Source organism: Gossypium arboreum, chromosome 10 (genome assembly GCF_025698485.1).
Source record: "Gossypium arboreum isolate Shixiya-1 chromosome 10, ASM2569848v2, whole genome shotgun sequence".
NCBI classification, from domain to species: Eukaryota; Viridiplantae; Streptophyta; class Magnoliopsida; order Malvales; family Malvaceae; genus Gossypium; species Gossypium arboreum.
Genome location: NC_069079.1, coordinates 119,795,081 through 119,819,846, shown reverse-complemented (window position 1 = coordinate 119,819,846; position 24,766 = coordinate 119,795,081). Strand labels below are relative to the sequence as shown.

The 24,766-nt window shown below is 31.5% G+C and overlaps 1 protein-coding gene and 2 long non-coding RNA genes across 3 annotated transcripts; 2 read left to right on the top strand and 1 right to left on the bottom strand.

The window, feature by feature from the left end:
- Positions 1-7,110: 7,110 nt before the first annotated feature.
- On the top strand, positions 7,111-9,389 carry LOC128281460 (uncharacterized). Its single transcript, XR_008271672.1, has 2 exons — positions 7,111-7,268; positions 9,100-9,389. It is a non-coding gene; the product is annotated as an uncharacterized LOC128281460 (long non-coding RNA).
- Positions 9,390-17,667: 8,278 nt separating this feature from the next.
- LOC108488124 (uncharacterized) lies at positions 17,668-17,940 on the bottom strand. The gene has a single exon (XM_017792430.1). It carries the CDS (start codon positions 17,938-17,940, stop codon positions 17,668-17,670), a length of 273 nt encoding a protein of 90 aa, XP_017647919.1.
- A 4,699-nt stretch (positions 17,941-22,639) lies between these two features.
- On the top strand, positions 22,640-23,725 carry LOC128281456 (uncharacterized). The gene is made up of 2 exons (XR_008271669.1): positions 22,640-22,865; positions 23,533-23,725. It is a non-coding gene; the product is annotated as an uncharacterized LOC128281456 (long non-coding RNA).
- The last annotated feature ends 1,041 nt before the right edge of the window (positions 23,726-24,766 follow it).

The following is a 24,766-nucleotide window of genomic DNA, read 5'->3' as shown; positions in this document are numbered from 1 at the left end:
ATACCATTAAAAATTATATAAAAAGAGACGAGGTTTATGTTGTAATTTTCTCCTCCACAAATGTTTTCTTCTTTTTCTTGCCACATGTTCAACTTTTATAGTGTAAACACATTAAAACTTAATATATATATATATATATATATATATATATATATATATATATGATATGATTAGACTAATAGAAATTTCTACAAGCTAAATCTTCTAATTACTAAATACAAATAAAATTAGATTTTATGCATACTATTTTATCACAAGAAAATTTCATTTCGTAATTCTCGTAAGTAGTGATTGTTATAACCGTAAAATAAGATCTGATATAAAATTTAACAAATCAAGATTTATTATGTCAAATCATTAAGAACAAACCTATATGCGGAAGCATACCTAAATCTATTGTTGGAGATTGCCTATAAGATTTTAATTTGAATCCATTGTTGGAGATTGCCTAAAAGGTTTTAATCTTCCAAGAAAATAGTTTGTCTCTTAGTATAACTCTTTGATAGGGATGAAAAAGAAATATGAGATATATCCATTTCTTGGGGACCACTACCTCTTTTTAAATAACTTATTATTAAATCAGTTTTGGGTACTTGGTCACTTAAGTTTGTATCACTCTTTATAATAGCGTTATACATTATACATATGTGTCCATAATTGAGAATATTTCATTTCTAATAAGAAAATAACCAAATGTGTAAATGTCTGAAAACAAACATGAAGCAAATAAAATACAAACTCTCATTAAACCATGATGTCCTCAAATAATATAACACTCATATGAGTAGTATGCTCATGACAGACCTTGGATGGTAAACCTTTTGTTAGCAAATCTGTTATCAAGAAGTTTGTCCCAATGTTCTCTATGGATATTTATCCACTTTGCACTCTTTCTTTCACAACTAGGAACTATATGTCAATATGCTTTGACTTAGATGAGCTCCTGTTGTTGTTGGAATACAACAATGCTGACTTATTGTCACAAAATAATTTGAGTGGACTTTCTACATTCCCCAAAATAAGCAGCCCAATGACAAAATTTCGCAACCATATTCCATGGTTTGGTACCTCAAAGCATGCTACAAACTTTGTTCTGTTGGGAAATGTGCCTATATTGTAGTAAACATATAATTGTTTTTTATGTATTTGAACGATGAATAAATAAATTTCATATTTCATTGTTATATCTTTTGTATTTCTGTCTTTCATATTTTACATGCATAATGAAATTGTGACAAGCAAATATTAGTTTATTGATTGTCTAAGTTCAAATTGATAATAAGTGTCATTGTAAGAACGTTTACATTGCGAGAAAAATAACTTACTTCAGTAGATAATCTAAACAAATCCATAATCTCATAAAAGAATCAAAGTGAGTATTTGATTCAAATACTAAGGAGGATTATTATGTCGCCTACAATTCCAATTGAGGAGAAGGCTAATCTTGGCTACCGGAGCAGTTGACTCCATGGGTAGAGACATAGATGTATTCATTGGCAGAATGATACATTGGATTGGATCCAAAATGAATTAATTCTGACTCCATTTGTAAATTAGTTCACTTGTGACATTCATGGTATGATTTACCTAAATTTTGAGTTAGTCACTAACCATGTGTATATAACTCATGTGCTTTGATATAAGTGGGGCTTATGCTCTAAAGATGATCAAGCCGGTAGCTGGTATGTTGGGTACATGACTTGTGTATGGCATGACTTTACTAGCAACAGTGTTAACGATATTCGCACATTGGCATTGTGTGGATTGATAAATATGGAACGTGACCACGTGTTGCTAGTTCTAGAATGAGCAATTTATCATAGTCATTTGTTAATAGTGGTCATATTAATCATTAAAAAGACACAAAGGTGACAATGAGATAAAATATGATTGTATTGAGTGAACGAATTTAACTCAAAGGAATTAAGGATATCATATGAGGGTAACACACACATGACGAGGTCATTGGACAAAACAGTTGGATGAATTGCTTTTGTAAAGAGTATACAATAAGGAGTTTTCAATTATTGTACTTCTTGTGGATTAACTCCATGATTAAGTAATTGCGAATTATCGAAACGATGCTTTTAGATATATTTGCAATTACTAGAACTTAATTGTATATGTTCGATTGGTCCTTCTACTAGCTCAACAAAAGCTCGATCGGACTATATTTGAATCAGAAGAAAATTTTATGACTTTGCAAATAATTTAATTGAGTGAATTTATTCGATGTGGAATTAAATTGGGCAGTCGTAAGAATTGTTCAATTAGAGAATTTGATTAAATAATTTTCTTGAAAAATTAATTTGGAAAATCTAAGTGATTTTTGGGAAAAATTAATTTTGATAAAATAAAATAAAATTAATAAAAAGTAATATGATGTTTTTGGAAATTAATTTTCAAGTCAAACAATTGACCTAATGGGTAATTGAACTTAAAAATTAGACCTGAAACCGTAAATTAGGCCCAAGAGCCCAAAATCAAGACCAAGACTCAAAAATTAGTTGAACTGGGCCGACGCTCCAAGTAGTGGTTGGATTAAACCGGCCGGGCCGTCACTAGCCTAGATCAAATCTACAGCAACTAAACCTGCTCGGGGTGTCAGTGGCAGCATTCTGAGGCCTGAAAATGGTCAGCGGTAGTGGTTCTTCGGTGGTTGAGTAGTGGAAGAATTACACTCCTATTGAAACTCTATTAGAGAATTTGATTTCAGATTAACTATTCCAAAAATAATATTATTTTAATAGATTTAATATTAAATTAAATTTAATACTTATTTTAATAGCATTTTATTAATTTAATATTAAATTGATTATCTTAATATTTAATTTAATTTAATTTTTATCTTGTAGATAAATATTCTATTAATTTAATAAAATTTAATATTAAATTTAATCTTGATAAATATTATATTAATTTAATATTAATGTGATTAAGTTTAAACATAGTTAAACTCTCTAAACTCTCCTATATAAAGAGAGTCCTGGGGTTATTATTTATATACACTTGAATTTAAGAGGAAGTTGTAGAGAAAATTCTCTAAAGAAATTATTATAGAAAATTTCTAGAGATAAATTTTTTTATTTACAACTTGACTCAAAAGTTTGGAGAAGTTGTGAAATTATCCCACTAGTAATTTTTGTGAAAGATTTTTTGATTCGAAGCGGACCCACACTCGGCAGATATGAGCTTGAGGATAGCGGAGAAGATTTCTCACTCGAAGTGTTCATCCTAGACGAATTGAAAATGTACAATTTTGATTGCTTGTTTATTACTTTAGATATCACAACTAAGTTCTGATTTTAGAAAAAAATTTAAAACTCTAGTTTTTCCCTAAATTTATTTCTTGTTGCATTTTCCAAACTTGATTTTCCAACATTTGGTATCATAGCTAGGTACTGCTCTATCTATAAATATAAATAGATAATCATAATAATTTTATCTTCTTCTTGAATGATTTGATTACATAGAAAGTGATATTCTTTAGATCTTATGCATGTTTTGAGTTATATATGAGAATTGATGCGATATTATATATTTTTATATAATTATTTTTTTACCAATGTTTTGGTTCTTAAGAAATAGACCGTGGACTATCATCTTCATGTATGACTTTTTTTTTTTAATTCATAGAATTCTTGTGAGCCGGAAACGGACATTGGATTTAAATGTAATTTTTCAAAAGAAGTCAATGACGAAGAGAAGATAGAATGATGACGGTTGAAGACCCAAGGAATGTCTTGTGGCGAAAAACTATGTAATTTTATTTTTTTCATTTATTTTCTAGAAATAGAACCATGGAAACTTTGGCTGGCAATTTTATTTTAATTACCTATCTCCTTATATATCTATTTTATATTTTTTTATAATATTTATATTATGCATTATTATAATTTTGATATATATATGAGATGATCCACGGCTGACCGATTAAAAAATAAGAAGTGTGGTAATGAGAAAATACATATGTTGTATTGTTCTATTCATTTATTTAGGTTATTCAATTACTGTGAGGAGTGTGGTAATGAGAAGGTGCATGTATAGGATTGACTCCAACTAGGAAAGGCTTGGTTTTTAAGCGGTCAAATTTGACTCACCTCCCTTTCCTGGAACCCTACCTGGTGCACGGTTCACATTCACTTCTTAGGTTTTTCTCTCAAAAGAAAAACTATGACTAATCAAAATTGTTTGTTTTATGATTGATGGATTTTTGTGAATAAATGAATGTGAATATTATAAAATTTTCATAGCTTGCCATGCATATATTACAAGCATGTCATTAGATTAGGTAAGAAGGCAATTAGGAATATTGTATAAACATACTTGAAATATGAGATTACAAAAAAAACATTGCATGTTATTTTAAAATATTGAGTGGGAAAAGGTCCTTGAATAATACCTTTGACCTCCTTTGATGGTCCCTAAGTGATAGCATGATAAAGTTTCGAGTCGATTCCTACCATGACCGCATCCCAAGGTAAACTTTATCATGTGGGTTTACTGGATGAGATTTCCTTTTAAAGATAACTAGTCATACATGACTCTCAGTGAGATTGTCCCAAAATTAGTCACAAATGAAAGCGTGTTCATGATGGGTGTTAAGTCAATGGTTACACACTCAAGATCTTCACTTATTAAATAGTTTCCCAATAAACGATATAAGCTAGATATGATGACCAAACGTTAAACGGTCGACGGTTCATGTGGAGTCTTGAGAATTAAAATTCACAAACTAATTAGATGTAATTCATGTTCTTGCTAGTCAATCATGGGACCGCAAGACAACATGATTGATGGGTGTGAGAATGATTCTAGCAATAGAAAAATGTTTTTCAAGGTTTTAATACAAGACCCATATATCATACTGCATTCTTGATATGTTGTTGAAATGAAAATATTTGCTTAATACAAAGATAATAATTAATGAATTTTTATTTTTTTTTCAATTCAAATATGTCTCCTACTCCTCTTATTAGCATTCGTATTGAGAATAAATTGAATTGGGATAACTTTTGAGAATGGAAACGGAACTTACTAATAGTTCTCATCTGTGAGAAACACAAATTCGTTCTTGACGAAACGTATCCTCCTGAAGCTTAGCCAAAAGTGAAAAATCGATGGAGAGATTCTGACTCGATTGCTCGATGTTATATGTTACCGAGCATGAGTAGTGTGTTGCAAAAGCAACACAAGAATTTCTGTACTACCAAAGAGATCATGAAAAATTTGGAAGATTTGCTCAGAGGCCAATTTGCATTGGCTAGACAATCCGTTAGTACAAATTTGATGAACTCTCAGCAGAAACCTGACACTTCAGTCAAAGGACATATGTTTAAGCTTATAGGATTCTTTGCGGAAGCGAAGTACAATGGGGCTGAACTAGATGTGAACATTCAGGTTGAAATAGTGTCAATCTTAACCAAAGAGTTTGTTGGTTTTAGGCTGCTTACAACTTAGAGAACAAGACATTTACATTGACACAACTCATAAAGGAATTACAATGTTATGAGTTGATGCTGAATGGTTGTAAGCCGGTTCAAGAGAAACTTGAGGCATACTTAGTTGTGGGCCTCTCGTCCTTTAAGGGAAAGAAAAAAGCTAAAGGAAAGAAGAAGCCAACTAAGTCTTCAGTTCCATCTCATGTGGATAGGAAGAAGGCTAAGAAGTCAAAAGATCCTAAAAAGATCAAATATGTCTTCTTCAACAGGAAAAGGCATTTCATATCAAACTATAAGGAGTATTTGAATTAACTAGTTGAAAAGGGCAAAGGTATGAAAATCTTTGTGGTTGAAGCTTGTTTAGTGTAAGAATCAATTGTCAACTGGGTTATTGATTCTAGAGCCACTAACCATGTGTGTGTGTTTTTGTACAGGGGTTCAGTGAAATTAGAAGTCTGCGTGGCAGGAGCCTCTCATTGTGGACTGAAGATGGGAGTTATGTTCCAGTAGAAGCAGTGAGAGAAATTATTTTACATTTTGATAATTTTAGGAAGATTGTTTTAAAAACATATTTTATATACCTCATTTTAAGAGGAATTTAATTTCTGTAGCATGTTTATTTTATGATGGTTATACTGTGACATTTAATAAAGGGATCACTATTCACAGAAATCATTCTTTAATCTGTAATGGATGGATGGAAAACAATCTCAACTTTATCAAACCAAATAACTACTCAATGGTTTAAATTGAAATAGTGAATAAAAAGCTTAAAACTTCTCACTCTAATAAGGGGTAACTATGACACTTAAGACTTGGTCATATTAACTAAGAAAGAATCACTAGACTCGTGAAAGATGGTCCCTTAAGTATGCTTAAGGAAGTTAGTCTTCCACAATGTGAATATTTCTTGGAAAGTAAAATGACTAGGAGGTCTTTTAAAGAAATCAATGGCCTGAGTAATCTCTTCAGATTCTATGCCCCTAAAGGCTTCTGGAATGATGTGCTTCATGATTATTAGACTCATACGGTTTGAACAATCCCCCCTCTCAAAATCCCTTTTAGCATCAGGGGTGCTAGCAGCAGTGAAAGGTACAAGTTGTTCTTTCCTTAGTGCAAGGTCTATGTCCACATAGCTAAACACTATAAGTAATTGTCATTTTCATTCCTTGAAATTGGTCCCATTAAGCATGAGTATAAAATTGGTATTAACATGTAACGCCCCAATTTTTGGGAATTCTGTGAATGTTGGCATAGGTTTAATTATGTTAGTGGGCCTCTAGAAGGCCCAAGCTTAAGATAGAACCCGGCAATTTTAGTTAATTTTTGTTCCATAAGAAAAAGGAGGTGAAATTATGAAATAGGGCTTATGTGAAAATGTTTGAAAATGCTATAGGCTAAATTGAAGTGGCCAAATAAATAGGAGTGCAAAATAGGAGGATTTGCATGACAAACCTCCCATTTTACATGAAGTGGCCAGCCATCATGTTGTTGTAGACAATATGAGCACTTAATATCCATAATTCATGGTACAAATTGATAATGGGTTAGGTAAATGTTCCATGATAATGGATTAGGTAAATATTCCATGATAATGGATTAGGTAAATGTTCCATGATAATGGTTTAGGTAAATGTTCCATGATGGGCATTTCATGTCTTTTGTATTAAAGAATTAAATGGATGAAATATGAAATTTTATTAAAAGAAAAAGGGGTGAAAAGAACAAAGTTTTGTCCATCTTTGTTCATCATAGCCGAAAGTTAGAGAAGAGAAAGGAGAGGAGAAAGCTCTTGAATGTTCGGTCACTTGGGGAAGAAAATTGAAGGTAAGTTCATGGTAGTTTGCTTCTATCTTGATGTTCATGAGTTCTTCTTGATTCTACCTTAACTCTTGAAGCATATTTTGGTTTTTAGTTGTGTTGTGAGCATTTAGTCATGAATTAAAATGAAGGAAATGGTTGTTGTTTCATGTTCTTTTGATGAAAAATGGAAGATAGGTGAAGTTGAGTCAAACAAATGAGCATGCACGTGCCTTAGATGCTAAAGAGAAAAATCGGCTTACATGTTGTGCTTTAAAATGATGAAATGGAGATTATACTTAAGTAAATTCATAGATATGTGATGATTGATTGGTGATATGCATGTTTAAATAACATGCATGCAAGTTATGTGTGAAAGAGTGAATTTGATAATAAATCTTCTTGGGACAACAGCAGTAATGTGACTTTGGAAAATCACCATAAATTATGGGAGATGAATTAGAAGCTGAATAAATTATGAAATTAAAGCTTGTTGAGTCTAGTTTCAAATGAAATAAACGAGAATATATTTTGAATTCTGTACAATGAGAAATTTGATTTGTAATGAAGAGTGGTTAGATTAGTCAAACAGTGAAACATGGGAAACTTTAAGAAAAATCTGGTATTGATTGGCCAAACCAAAAATTCTGAAAATTTGATGGATAGAAGATATATGAGTCAATTTTCAGGAAAAATTAACGGCACTTGATTTGGAGTTTCGTAGCTCCAGTTATAAATGATTTAGTGACTGTTGCTCAGGAAGACAGCTTGCAGTGAAATTATGATTATGTGGTAAACATTGACAAAAATTTGTTAATGAGTTGCTTATTGATTTCTTATAAGCTTACTATGATCTGTAGGTGTGGTTGGCCGAATATTGTAAGGGGTTAATCGTAGTTTGTATTTGAATAGTTAGATTAACGTGTTAGTAATCCAATTGTAGGCGGTTCGTGTGGATCTTGTCGATATATCGCAAATGCATGTGTGTAACTAACACCCTCTTATAGACTAGATCGGCACAAGCCGAAAAGCCGAAATGCCGAAAAGCTGGTATTTTGAGATCTTGCGAGTGTGTGAATGCTCATGAGATTAATAGTTTGATGTATATGGTAAATTAAAGTGATAAGACTGCAGAGTGCGCGATTCTGTGCATTTCGATATTTTTGGGCTTAATGGGCGAAAAACGGATAATGGGCCAACGGGCCCAAATTGGTAAGAAAAGCTGTAAGTGTTTCGATCGACGTAAATGGCTATGTTATGTATGAAAACCTTAAGAATAGTTAAATTACTTGAATACCCCTATGTATGCAAAATTACCATTATACCCTTAGGGTTACTTTTGACTGAAAAGTATGACGATCTGATTCTGTATAATGTATGCCATGATTATATATCTGTTGCATGGGGACTTGGGTTATCCTATGGAGGAAGCGTCCTGGTGGCTATGCCACAATTATCTGATTTGGTGGCTCTGCCACATATATCTGTCCTGGTGGCTATACCACAATTATCTGATCTGGTGGCTCTGCCACAATATCTGTATCTAGTGACTTCGTCACAATATCTGGCAGCCTCGTTGCGATTTCTGTGATGTGTAGCAGTTGGGTGGGTCGAGTAGTCTCCCCACATGGTGTAAGGCTGGTACGGGGGTGTTATGGATGAATCTGGGTTGGGTTTCTACATAAACATGTAATATCTGTTTTGTTCTGTTATGGGCCTATGGGCTTTATTCTGAATTTCTATTCTGGGCTAAGGCAAACTTATTCTGTTTCTGTGGGTTGAGCTGATTTAGACTATGGTTGGGTTATTTTACACACTGAGTTTTCCCAAACTCACCCCTTATTTTTCATCCGCGTAGGTAAACCCCAACCATAGTGGGCTTGGAGCTGTGAGGGAATTCAGAGTGACCACACGTTCTGCAAATTCCTGTTTTCTTCCGGTGAATTGGACATCTTTTCTTTTATTTTTATGATTTGGGTTTCAAGTTGTAATAAGGCCACTTAATTATTTTTGATGGTTTTAATATGTATTACTAAGATAGGTATTACTTATTTTAACTGTTGAAATTGGATAGCTTTAGGGCGCGTTTTCAAAAACAACAATTAATTTCAAAATAACACGACAACAAGCAAAGCTTCCGCAATGAAAGTATTTTCCAAAATTAATCACTTTTCCTAAAAATGACTTAATCAAATCGGTTTCCTAGAAATATCCTTGACGTTAAGGTGTGGCAATGGCGGTATGCATGTCTAGGATTGGATCCGAAGGGAGCTTGGTACTTAAGTAGTCCGATGGACTCACCACCTCTTTTCGGTTTCCTACCGGTGCATGACTTCCATTCACTTTAACCTATAATGAAATTATCTTTTAAAACACTAAGTAAGTTTTTCTGGATCAACAATATAAAATGTTTTGAATGCTTCGATGTGGCATGTCGGATCCGGTCATAATGTCTGGGCCGAGTTTGGGGTGTTACATAACAGATATTGTGGCACCAGAAGATGAGCTAACTTAATATAGAACATAAATAAATAAAAACAAGCTTATATCAACATTTATAAGTAAACAATAAATTTAAAATAATGACTAATTCCATCTCAAGGTACCAAACACAACATTAATATCAAGTTTTTGGACAGTAATATTAATAATAAGCGATACTCTTGTTGTAGAAATCTGTCACACATTTATCACCACAGATGTCGTTGAAATTCTGCCAAATATTAACTTGCCTTTTAGTCAATTAATAAATGCATGAATCACAAATACATATAATCATATTGATATTTTAAATAAAGTAATCTATGCAAAATAGGTCACTTTGGTGGCATTTTGTTCCAACTAATATATTTAAAATATTAAACATCCTTAATTAAAACTCAAAGCCAAAATCTAAATTTATTTATTTCAAAATATTTCTCTTAATTTCATCTTTCAATCAAATTAAAAGATAATGTATATTTATGTACATATATTTATTCCAAAACATCATACATCAAAGTTAAATATAATACAAATATACAATTTGTATCGAAATATATATACTAAAATAAATAAATAACCATCCTTAGTTGAATCATTTTGTTGTTTCTTTTGTGATGTTGTATCCACAACTTTCTTATTTTTCTTTATATATCACATTGAAATTAGATGTAACCTTTTTCGTTTTTGACAAATCTCTTTTCAATGTCAACCATGAATTCTTTAGTCATGGTAATCTTATCAGGCATAATACCTTTGAATGGTTCAATGCATATAATAATATTAGCAAGTATAATAATAGTTGAATAAATCAAAATAACCTCATAAAAGACTTCAAATTTAAACCAAAATAATTTGAATAAAGGAAAACTCCATCTCAAGATACCAAGAACTCTATTAATATTTCATCTTTGGACAAAAATATTAACTTGTAAGTGATATCTTATTGTAGTAATCAAAGATTGACAAGAAAAAACATATAGGGCCAATTTATTGATCACATGTAAAACCGAATAATCGTCACATGTTTATTATTACAATTGCACATTTAATTTTATTACATATCAACCTTCCTTTGGGCCGATCAATATTAACGTGGCTTAAGTTACATGCACACAACCTTTTATATTTTAAAACAAAATAATTTCAAAAACAGAGGTAACTTCGACAACTTATTGTTTCAATTTAGTTATTTTAAAATATATATAAATATATCAATATTCAAATTTAAGAATTTCTATAACAGTTAAAGGTCAAAAGTATTTTTTTTATTACTCTATCCCAAAATAAGCTTGTCGTAATGCTACAATCAGAACTAAAACCTTAACTTTTAACTTATTTAAATAATAATGATGAATTAGTCATAGAATAAAAATAATTCCTTTACCAACTAGCTAATTCCATCATTATGATGTCATGATTGATACTTACAAAACGTAATTCATTTAAATTTACACTAAAGCATCTGACATGTATAAATAATATATTATCAATGAATAGTCAATTTTCCATATGCTTAAAATATATAAGATTTAGGTGTTAAAAAGTAAAATAACTTTATTTTAAAAAAAAAAAACTTAAAAACTAGCATTCAATATCATGTGAATGCACTTCCAAAACTAATTAGCAATCCATGTCTTTTGAGAATTCTATGTTCTTATAATTTAAAAATACCAAGCATTACTAATTAATACAGGATTGGTATTGCCGTTTTGACTGCCATCGCACAAATCATGATATATACATACATAATTAAAAACCAAAGCAACTTTTATGGATTGCATCAAAAGCAATTCATACGAAAACCAATTTTTCGAAACATTGGTAAATATATATTGAATTCAATCAGCTTGAATTTTAATATGCATGGAATTCGATTAAAAAGCATCAAAATTTAAAAAAAAAAATTTAAAATCCTAAAAGATTAAATATATGAATGATTGAAACAACAAATTCCTATATTAATTAAATTCATAAAATCTCAACAACGAATTAATCTAAAAATAACAGAAAATAAATTGATTCTAAAGTATTCGACATGTTAAGGCTCGGATGCCATTTGTTAGAACCGTAAAATAAGACTTGATATAAAATTAACAAACTAGGATCTACCATGTCAGATCATTAAGAACAAAACTATACGCAAAAACATACTAGAATCCATTGTTGGAGATTGCGCAGAAGGTTTTAATCTAAATCCATTGTTGGAGATTACCCAAAAGGTTTTAATCTTCCAAAAAATAGTTTATCTCTTAGTATAACTCTCTGATGAGGATAAAAAAAAATATGAGATATATCCATTTCTTGAGAACGCTACTTATTTTTAAATAAATGATTATTAAATCAGTTTTTGGTATTTATAATTTAACCCCTCATCAAACTATAAAGGGTTAAATATAATATTGATACCTAAACTTGTCCACTTCTCCTAGATTGATGCTTAAGATTTTTTTTTGTCCCAGATTAGTACTCAATATGTTTTTTTGTCTCAGATTGGCAACAGAACTTTTTTTTGTCAACTAATTTGATTTTTTTTTAACGATGTTAAATCTGAGACAGGTGGCACAATAAGATTGTGACACATGACATGATGTCATAATCTAAAAATTATATTATAAATTAATAAAAATATTTTAAATTTTTTCTTATTTCCTTCATTTTCCCGTACTACTTTCTTCCTTCTTCCTCTTGTCACTTTTTCTTTTTCTTTTCTGGTTCTTTCAACATTGCTAAATTGCTTTGAAAAAAAAATTAAGAACATTCCTAGGTTCATTTTGTTTTCTTATTCTTTCTTTTTTTTCGATAATTCCTTTCTTTTTCCTTCTTCCTCTTGTCACTTTTTCTTTTTTTTTTCCTGTGTTCGTTCAACATTTCTAGGCTAAAACATTAAAACAATAAAAAATTGTAATAAAAAAATATTCTTAGGTTCATTTAACATTTCTCGCATTGAAAAGAAAAATTATAAAACTCATCAATCCATTAAAACACAAAATCCAGAACATCACAAACACATTAGAACACCCATCAGTACATTAAAAAATTAAGAAAACTAACATCACAAAAAAAATCCATTAAAAAATTAACATAACAAACAAAAATCCATCAATCTATAAAAATACAACCAAACAAAAAGAAAATAATGAGAAACAAATCAAAACCAAGACCCATTTCAAGTTTTTGGGTTCTTAAGATTTAGGCCACAGTCGATAAATCCAAATGGTCAAGACGTTGGACACGATAAGGAGAAGCCACGATCAAAGTTCCATAATTATTCAATGGTGGTGGCTCGGTTTGACGTCTAAGAGCAGCGACAATGAAGCGACAACCAAAGGCTTTGAAAACAAAAATAAAGTAGAAAAAAATAGGAGTAGAAGCAGTAGAGAGAAAGGAAAACCATTCAGTACTTCTCCAATTGGTGAGGAAACTGAAATAAGCGGTGACGACATCGGAGCAAGGTGATCGGCGGAGGAGAATCCCAATGGGATTTCAAGGAGTTCTCTGTGAAAACAAACCAGAAATGAAAGAGCAAGAAGAATTTTTTTACTGGTGCCGTTATTTGGAAGGAAGAACAAATGCCGGTGATAGCATCGGAGTGCGACTATGGTGCATGTCGGCAACAGCTAGGGTTTGAAAAGAGAGGAAGAGAATAAGAAAAAAAATAAAAGAAAATGGAAACTGGAACGAGAAAAGAAAATGAAAGGGAAAGGGAAAGAATAAAAGGAAAGGGAAAAAGAAAAAACTGAAATAGAAAAATAAATTATGACATCATGATGATGTCATCATGCCAAGTGTCACAATCTTGTTGTGCCACTTATCTCAGATTTAACAGCATAAAAAAATTATCAAACTAATTGATAGAGAAAAAGTTCGGGTACCAATCTCGGACAAAAGAAACCTTAAGTATCAATCTAGGAGAAGTGGATAAGTTAATATACCAATATTATATTTAACCCAATTATAAATACAACTTATGGTATCTACACGTTATTTTAATGACACTTTAATACTTATGACACTTTAACATAATTGATCACTTAATTTTATATCACAGTTTGTAATAGCATCATGCATTATACATGTGTCCATAATTGAGGGTTTTAATCCAACGGTTACAAGATAAAATATAATTCCCTTCACAACAATAAAAGCTACTTAAGTACTTTTTGGTGCCATGAGAATGCAATATGTAAAACACAAGATACAAAAATCACACCAGCAATAATAATTTTTAAACAGAAATGCTAATTTTTAATCTATATTTACGAAATACAAGATTATACGAACAATCAAGCCTAATTTCTTTAATGATTTGCATTAATGTTATCTAAAAAATATAAATCAATCAAGATATTAGTGATCCCATACAAAATCAATATCCCAAAATCATTCCATTGATAAAAACTTAATCTTGCATAAAATCCATCAATAAAAACTTGATTTTGTATAAAAATCCTAATTTATAACAAGTAAAGCCACAATTTTAAATTTTTAAAGATTAAAGGTTGAAAAGAAAAGAAGAAGAATTACCAAATTAAAGAAACCTACTTAAAAACATTGAAAGATTGATGATCTATCTTGTAAAATTTATGGAGAAAGTACGAGGAATAAGAAAATTTTGAGAAAAAATGATGAATGTTGTCGAAACCATTTTTGAAAAGGGGTCGACTTGATTTTGAAAACGAAAAATGGGAGTCGTTACTAATCCTTTTTTATGAGGTGTGATCGGATCACCTAATGATCGTTTTAATAAAATGTTTGATTTATTAAAACAATATTTTTTTTGGTCTACGAAATTCAAGAAAACGGGCTCGGGAGTCAGTTACGTGCGAGGAAGGATTAGCATCCTCGTCACGCCCAAAATTGGTACCTAATCAATTAATTAATGTCTTAATGTTGAATATTGAAAATTTCGAAAGAATTAGAAATACGAACCCTTTTTTTATTAATATAAAATGCTTGAATAAATTTAAAAGAATGTTAAAGACCTCTCGTCTCGAGGTAACAAAGCGTCACATCCCGTAAGTTAGGACACGACCCTTGGAACCCTCGAGAATAAGCTAGCCTTTAATTTTATTAAAATTTCGCGTATTTTGAAATTTAAAAGGATATTTTTCTATTTAGGTTTAACGAGAGAATCGAAATCCTGTAAGTTAGGGTACGACTCCTCAAATCTCCAAAACGCGAAATATTGCATTGTTTTAAAGTTTTTCCTTCCTTGAATAATAGCGAGTACAATACTTAAACGATGTGCATTTATTTTATTTGGAGTAAAATAAAATGGTCTATATCGGATAAATACATTTGAGCTTAATACACGATGTGATTTAAACTAAATAAAACAAGAAGGTAACATAGAGCATGGAATAATAAAAACACGAATCAAATGCAATGTTAATAAATGTCAACAATATGAAGATGTTAATAAATAATTTCTTGAACATGTAATGGTAATATTCGCAATGTATATTATTTGAAACCAAAATTAACAATCAAGAAAACGAAACAAAATAATGTATAAAACAATTTGAAGTAAATAGTGTAAAATAATTTCAGAAAAATAATATGTAAAACAATATTAAAATAAATAATATACTAAGTAATTTAAAATAAATAATGTATAAGACACTTTAAAATAACATATAAAAGAGTCTAAGTTAAATAACATGTGAAAAGAAATTTAAAATAAATAATATAATAAAATACATATAAAAAGAGTTTAATATAAGTAATATGTGAAATCTTAAAACTAATAATAATAAAAGGGTTTACAATAATAAAAGAGAAGTTAAAATAGTTAACATATAAAATCGTATAACTAAATAACATGTAGAAATTTAAAATAGATAACACATATAAAAATAGTTAAAAATAACATAAAAAATATTTAAACTAAATAATGCAAAACAGTTTAAAATAACTAACATAAAAAGTTTAAAATAAATAACATATAAAATAGTTTAAACTACATCATGTATATAAATTTAAAATATATAATATGTAAAAGTTTAAAACAAATAATGTATATAAAAACTTAAAATAAATAATATGTAAAATAGTTAAAAATATATAACGAAACAGTTTAAAATAAAAGGTCAATGATTGAATTGAAATCGAAGACCATGGGGTGTAAATCGTAAATAATAAAAAGCAGCTAGGGACTAAAATAGAACGCATGCGAAGGAACAGGGGTTAACTGGGAAATTATTCCCCAACCCCTGTGCGCAGCGTTTCAATACAGGACTGAAATGTAACCAAAAATAAATTATGCGGACAAATCTCAAACATATAAAACAATATTAGGACTGGATTGAAAAGTGTAAAAAAAATGGAAGGATTTAAACAGCAAATGTCCCATTTGTCCTTAGAAACACGCATACCTCGTCCACTAGCGGGTAGGGTCTCGAGTTCCCCCCTAAACGACACCGTTTTGATACATGTGGGGGGTGCAAAACGTTGCCGTTTTACACAGCTATTTAAGCAAAAAAAAAAATTAAATTTCATTCTGTTGCTTCTTTTTAAAAAAAAACTTTTAAAACTCTCGTTTTTTCTCTGCTAGGGTTTCAAACCCAGCTTTGGTCTGTCGTTGTCCCCTTGAACCCGCCGTGGCAGGACTGTCGCGACCCACAATGGATGGTGGTCGGAGCTGCACAAAAATGAGAGTTTTTTAACCCTTTTCTAAAACCCTTTGAAGGCCGAATCTCCTCTCCCCAAGAAAGACGCAAGAAAAGGACCCCCGATCCCCTCTTGGTCTGATTTCGGCGTGGGGAAGGGCTCCTGATGACGAGATCGCGGGTCAGTTTAGGTAACTCTTTTCTTTCTTTTTATTTTTTCGCTTTTTATACTTAAAATAAATTTGTAAAAAATAAAATAAAAAAAAGAAACAAGAAAATAAAAGAAACAAAAAGATCAAAACAACAATCTTTCCAAATCTCTATTCTGCTTTTTGATTTACTGATGTGCGTAAAAAAATTACAAAGAAATTATTTTTTGCTTTTATAGCCAACATTAAGACTGTTTGCTTCTATCTTTTTTTGTCTTTTTGCTCTTGTTTCTTCTGTCTTGCGTGTTGATCTCTCTTTGCAAGTGTTAGACGCGCATGGAGGTCGGCGATGGCATGCGGGCAACGGTGGCAGAGTGATGTGCGGCGCTAGTCAAGGGGGCTAGAGTTTATTTTGCTGAAATGTTTTGGGTTAATTGGGCTATTAGAGTTTAAGTTATTGAGTTTTAAATTTTGGGCTGGTTTAATTTTAGTTTGGGTTCAACATATAAATGGACATTCATTTTGGACTGGTTAATTGTTTATTTGTTTGGCTTTTATTTTATTAACTGGTCAAGCCGAAATTAGCTTATTATAAATGTTAAAAGAAAATAAGAAAAAAAATTAGATATTTTTTAATTTGAAGGGTGTTTTTTAAATAATTTTGTGGGTGAGTAACTCAATTTACTACTTGCTGCAATTCTATTTGATTAAACAGGTTAAAAAACTAGTACATACTTCACATTAAATTAATTATTAATTATTTTTGATGAAATTGTAGAATAAATATCAAAATTTTCAGTACTTCACCGATTATTTTGCGATAATTATAAATATATAAAATTAAAATATGTTTACACTGAACTTATTCTATATAATCGTTGCAAGTACAGAGGTGAATCAATCAAAAGCTTTAAAATCAACCCATGTTGACAAAATGCATTAATCCAAAAGTCAAATCAACTATTTTACAATGAATCTTGTGAACATATATGTATGTATTAACCCAAATATCAAATCAATTATTTATGCATGTATTTTACAAATAAGTGATAACAATATCCTTTTTACATAAAATTGATGACGAAATTATATACAGTATTTAACCAAAAAGGCAGAGGATATGATTCATTATGACAAACAAACCATGTTGTTGGCATCCTAAAGAAGCTCGTGTTTAAGATACCCTTATCCACCTCCACCTCCACCCCCACAACCTCCACCTCCACAACCTGCACCCGCACAACCTCCACCTCCACCTCCACCTCCACCTCCATAACGTCTGCGAGGCTTTCCAGAGTTGTCATCGCCACAAGCGAAAATAACCATTGATATAAGACAGAGGGAGAAAATAACCATGCAAAGCAAGAGCAACCCTGTTGAGGAATGAATGATGAAACCTCGTCCGGCTTCCTCCCCCGGGCCGCTGCCACCAAACCCTACCAACTGATCCCTCGCCATTTATTCTTCTCTTTACTTGTTCATTTAGCTATATAAGGTAACCATCAACCTAGGTACTTAGACTTTTCTATCCTATTGACTTTTCAGGCAATAGTTTTAGTATTCCATGGATTAACTACCTAGAAGTTTCCTGGAAGGCTGGAATACGACTTTTTTTTTGCTTTTTAAATCTTTGTGTTTGTGTGACTTGATATGGATTATTCATCATACATTTTCTTATGCACCAAGATAAGGCAGTTGGGGCGTCAGATGATAGGTCTTTCATCATCTGAATATTTTTTAAAATATTAAAATTTGAGTAATTGTGAGAACAATAACCATGTTTCATCGTATGTTTATATATATAAATCAACCAATATCATCTTATACACTATTAATATTCACATCTCAAAATCACATCAAAAGACAATCTAGGTATATGTCATTCTCAAAAGAGAAAATACTTCATATTTTCACCACGTGTTTAATTTCGGGATCAACTTTGGATGTTAATTCAACAATTGGACTTTATCTAACCTACGCACGGAATCAAATCGTACGCTGAATATATACTCAGTGGTTTTTCTATAATCCGAATATTTATTAAACAAAAAATTATAATATTTATATACATAATCATACATAATAAAAATCATTCAATAAATAATCAATTTTATAAACTTATCATATCTTCTATTTCAATCTCACAATTGCTATTCAATAGCATTTCACAATAAATTTCTCAATTTCAATTTCAATATCAATATCCATTTCGTATTCAATATTATTCAATGTCAATCATTTGATCAATTCATTCATACATCCCTATTAACACGACTTGGACTTTAATGGATACGCGGATCCAACCCAAACACACCAGTACGACACTTAGTGCCTCATTAGCTATGTCGAAGTAAAACAATACGGTACTCAGTACCTCATCGGATTTATCCAAAGCAATAATAATATCACACATAATGTCTCATCAACTCGAAATCGAAGTATCCCCGAACACTTCTAGTCCTATAGCATGCCAACTATATCCGACTTAGCCCGACATTATTAATAGGGTATTTCAATACATAATTCAATTTCCAATCAATATACAATTTCAACCCATTCCAATTCAACAGACTTTTCAATCATAAACATAATTTCACAAAATAATTAAATTCAATGTCAATATATGAAACTCACCTCAATTTCACTTACCATACATAATAATAAATACAACAAATAATTTTAGTTTTCGGATTATAGAAATACAAACCGTATTTTTTGAGCTAATCCTCGTTGACTTTCTCTTTTCCTTTTCTAGTCGAGGCTCCGGCTCAATATTAGCTATGGAATTAAAACAATTAAAATTTATGAATACACTAAAATTTCATATTGAACATTTCAATTTATACACAACTTTTACCTAAATTTCAATTTAATCCCTATTCAAATCTAACCTCATTTTCTTCATAATTTTATTCTCTATTTTTCATACAACTATCACTTAAAACTAATTTCAATTCTCTAATTTCACCATAAAACTCTAATTTTGAATTTCTTTCAATTTAGTCCCTACTACATAAAACTTATGATTTGTTTTACAATTCAATCTTTTTCTCAATTCTAACTTGAAATTCTATCAATTTAATTAACCCTAATTCTTCACTTAATTCAACATAAACTACATCTAAAAGTCAACTAACTTTAAAAATTTTAACATAAATCAAATAGTATTTTGTTCTAGTATTTCAAAAATATCAAAATTATAAGAAAAGAGATTAAATTAACTTACCACTTGAACTTGGAATCTTTAAAACCCTAATTTCCATTTTCTTTTCCTTCTTTATTTTTCTCCTTTCTTTCCCTGTTTTGGTTTCAATTCTGTTTCTTTGTTCTTTGTTTCTTTTTTTATGTTTTATTTTATTTTATATTTTATTTTAATAATATAATATAATAATATTTTAATAATAAAATAATATTTACTTATATAATAATTAAATAAGTAATTATTACTAATTTATGTATTTTATTTTTCCACATGTATTTTCCTATTACCACACACTTGGCACTTATGGTTTAATTCTAGTTTAGTCCCTTAAATTTCCTTTAGTCTATATTTAAACTTTTACACTATATTCAATCTAATCTTTATACCTAATTAATTTTAATTCAAGCTAATTCATCTAGCCAAAACCTAATTAACCACACAACTAACTTCATAAATATTTTTAATAAATATTTACTTAATTAGATTTTCGAAAATAAAGACCTGAAAATATATTTTTCCAATACCCGTAAGCTTTAAGTCGTTAAAAAATTATAAAATAAATATTAATTTTTTACTACTTCACCTATTATTTTACGATAATTATAAATATATAAAATTAAAATATTTTTACACTGAACTTATTCTATATATTCGTTACAACTATAGAGGTGAATCAATCAAAAGCTTTAAAATCAACCCATGTTGACAAAATGCATTAATCCAAAAGTCAAATCAACAATTTTACAATGAATCTTGCAAACATATATGTATGTATTAACCCAAATATCAAATCAAGTATTTATGTATGTATTTACAAATAAGTGATAACAATGTCCTTTTTACATAAGTTGATGACGATATTATATACATTATTTTACTAAAAAGGAAGAGGATATGATTCATTATGACAAACAAACCATGTTGTTGGCATCCTAAAGAAGCTTATGTTTAAGATACCCTCATCCACCTCCACCCCCACAACCTCCACCTCCACAACCTCCACCCGCACAACATCCACCTCCACCTCCACATTCACTACGTCTTTTAGGTTTCCCAAAGTTGTCATCACCACAAGCAAAAATAACCATTGATATAAGAGAGAGGGAGAAAATAACCATGCAAAGCAAGAGCAACCCTGTTGAGGTATGAATGATGAAACCTCCTCCGACTTCCTCCCCCGGGCCGCTGCCACCAAACCCTACCAACTGATCCCTCGCCATTTATTCTTCTCTTTACTTGTTCATTTAGCCCTATTTATTATATATGTAACGCCCCAATTTTCGGGAATTCTGTGAATGTTGGCATAGGTTTAATTATGTTAGTGGGCCTCTAGAAAGCCCAAACTTAAGATAGAACCCGACAATTTTAGTTAATTTTTGTTCCATAAGAAAAAGGGGGTGAAATTATGAAATGGGACTTATGTGAAAATGTTTGAAAATGCTATAGGCTAAATTGAAGTGGCCAAATAAATAGGAGTGCAAAATAGGAGGATTTGCATGACAAACCTCCCATTTTACATGAAGTGGCCAGTCATCATGTTGTTGTAGACAAAATGTACACTTGATATCCATAATTTATGGTACAAATTGATACAAATTGATAATAGGTTAGGTAAATGTTCCATGATAATGGGTTAGGTAAATGTTTCATGATAATAGGTTAGGTAAATGTTCCATGATAATGGGTTAGGTAAATGTTTCATGATAATGGGTTACCGTAAATGTTCCATGATAATGGGTTAGGTAAATGTTTCATGATAATGGGTTAGGTAAATGTTCCATGATAATGGGTTAGGTAAATGTTTCATGATAAGAATTTCATGTCTTTTGTATTAAAGAATTAAATGGATGAAATATGAAGTTTTATTAAAAGAAAAAGGGGTGAAAAGAACAAAGTTTTGTCCATCTTTGTTCATTATAGCTGAAGTTAGAGAAGAGAAAGGAGAGGAGAAAGCTCTTGAGTATTCGGTCATTAGGAGGAGGAAAATTGAAGGTAAGTTCTTGGTACCTTGTTTCTATTTTGAGGTTCATGAGTTCTTCTTGATTCTACCTTAACTCTTGAAGTATATTTTGATTTTTAGTTGTGTTGTGAGCATTTAGTCATGAATTAAAATGAAGGAAATGGTTGTTGTTTCATGTTCTTTTGATGAAAAATGGAAGATAGGTGAAGTTGAGCCAAACAATGAACATGCATGTGCCTTAGATGCTAAAGGGAAAAATCGGCTAACATGTTGTGCTTTAAAATGATGAAATGGAGATTATACTTAAGTAAAATCATAGATATGTGATGATTGATTGGTGATATACATGTTTAAATAACAAGCATGCAAGTTAGGTGTGAAAGAGTGATTTGGTAATAAATCTGCTTGGGACAGCAGCAGTAACGTGACTTTGGAAAATCACCATAAATTGTGGGAGATGAATTAGAAGCTGAATAAATTATGTAATTAAAGCTTATTGAGTCTAGTTTCTAATTAAATAAACAAGAACATATTTTGAATTCTGTACAATGAGAAATTTGATTCGTAATGAAAAGTGGTCAGATTAGTCAAACAGTGAAACATGGGAAACTTTGAGAAAAATCTGGTATTGATTGGCTAAACCAAAAATTCTGAAAATTTTATGGATATAAGATATATGAGTCTATTTTCAAGGAAAATTAACGGCACTTGATTTGGAGTTTCGTAGCTCCAGTTATAAATAATTTAGCGACTGTTGCTCAGGAAGACAGCTTGCAGTGAAATTATGATTATGTGGTAAACATTGACAAAAATTTGTTAATGAGTTGCTTATTGATTTCTTATAAGCTTACTATGATCTGTAGGTGTGGTTGGCCGAATATTGTAAGGGGTTAATACGTAGTTTGTATTTGAATAGTTAGACTAACGTGTTAGCAATCCAATTGTAGGCGGTTCGTGTGTGGATCTCGTCAGCATATCGTCGCAAACAGGTGTGTAACTAACACCCTCTTTCTTAGTCTGGATCGGCAAAAGTCGAAAAGCCGAAATGCCGAAAACCGGTATTTTGTAGATTTGCGAGTGTGCGAATGCTCGTGAGGTAAATCGATTAATGTTTTTGGTAAGCTGCAAAATTTGGACTGCAAAGTGCATGATTTCTGTGCCCTCGATATTTTTGGGCTTAATGGGCCAAAATTGGAATGATGGGCCAACGGGCCCAATTCGGTAAGAACCCTCGGTACGTGATTCTGTTAGTACGTGAAAAGTAGGAATATGCGTGAAAAACCCTAAAATAGATAAATTATTGAAATACCTTTAAAAGTGGAAAATTTACAGTTTTACCCCTAGTAGATAAATTACCGAAATACCCCTAGGGTTAAATTGACCTAAATGCATGTTTGACTGTTGTTATTTACTGCATGCCATGTTGTTATTATCTGATGCATGGGATTGGGATATTGACGGAGGAAGTCTGAAAGTGGCTTGTCCACATCTTGGAGGCTTTGCCTCAATTTATTGATAATCGAAGCAGCAAGGTCAGAATCGTGGAGTGTTAATTTGGGTGGGTTGAGCTATTCCCACATGGAGTGTATGGCTGGTACGGGTGGAGTGTAGTGGTTGGTGGGTTGAGTAGTCTCCCAAATGGGCTTGCATATGTTATTGATGTTGCATGTATTTTGAAATGGGCCTATGGGCCATCATTATCTGAATAAGGGCTAAGGCCCGGTTTATTGTAATCTGAAAAGGGCTTTGGCCCAGTACCACTGTTACCTGAATGGGCTTAGGCCCAATGGGCTTAGGCCCAATGGGCTTGAGCTGACTTGGGCTTTGAATGGGTTTTCCTTACACACTGAGTTTCCCCAAACTCACCCTTTAATTTTCATCCACGCAGGAAATCCCCAACCATAGTGGGCTTGGAGCTGTGAGGGAATTCGGAGTGGCCACCCGTTCTGAAAGTTTGATTTTCTTCTGGTGAATTGGACATCCTTTTATTTACGTTTGAAGTTTTTGGTTTTTAAATGTAATAAGGCCGCTTAATTATTTTTGATGGTTTTAATATGTATTACTAAGATAGGTATTACTTATTTTAACTATTGAAATTGGATAGCTTTAGGTGCGTTTTCAAAAACAACAATTGATTTCAAAATAACACGACAACAAGCAAAACTTCCATAATGAAAGTATTTTCCAAAATTAATCACTTTTCCTAAAATGACTTAATCAAATCGGTTTCTAGAAATATCCATGACGTTAAGGTGTGGCAATGGCGGTATGCATGTCTAGGATTGGATCCAAGGAGCTTGGTACTTAGCGATCCGATGGACTCACCACCTCTTTTCCGGTTTCCTACCGGTGCATAGCTTCCATTCACTTTAACCTTTAATGAATTAATCTTTTGAACATCAAGTACGATTTTCGGACTTAGAATGGAAATTTTTTTACGTTTTAATGTGGCATGCGGATTCTACCATAACTTCGGGCGGGTTTGGGGTGCTACATTTAGTGGTATCGAGCCTAGGTTGTAACAACTCACTGTGGAATGGGTTTACAAAATAAAGATTTTCGACAGCGAAAATTTTATAAAGAATGCGAAAAAATCGATTTTCAAAATTTAGATCTTTAGAAGGTGGCATTCCGAATCTCCGGCTCAAGTCTGTAAGTATTACTCTGAACTCTTCTGAATATTTTTCTGAATTATCTGTCTGTACTGAAACCCTACTAGAATACTCTAGATAGGATTATTTTGAAACCATAGGAAAATCTGATAAGAGACTGAAACTGTAGCTAGACTTTGATTCTGAGAAAACAAACTTTGAATTACTGTCTGATTCATAAAACATCTGTAATAAACACTGGAATATTAATTGATGCATAAAAATTCATAATCAAGATAAATCGATATGAGTAGTGAGCTACTCAGGGAAGAGACCGTGGTCGAGGCCGAGGTAGTACTCAAGCTGGATCTTCGTCTTCTGAACACATACCCACTGGAGTAGTACGACCACCACCGGCGAATGAGAATGGGCCGTATGATCGGGCTACCGAGGATGATGCCCTGTCATAGGCAATGCTTCGTGTTCTGGAAAGGGTTGGAGGGGCAAGTACGGGCAATGGAGTTCGGGGAT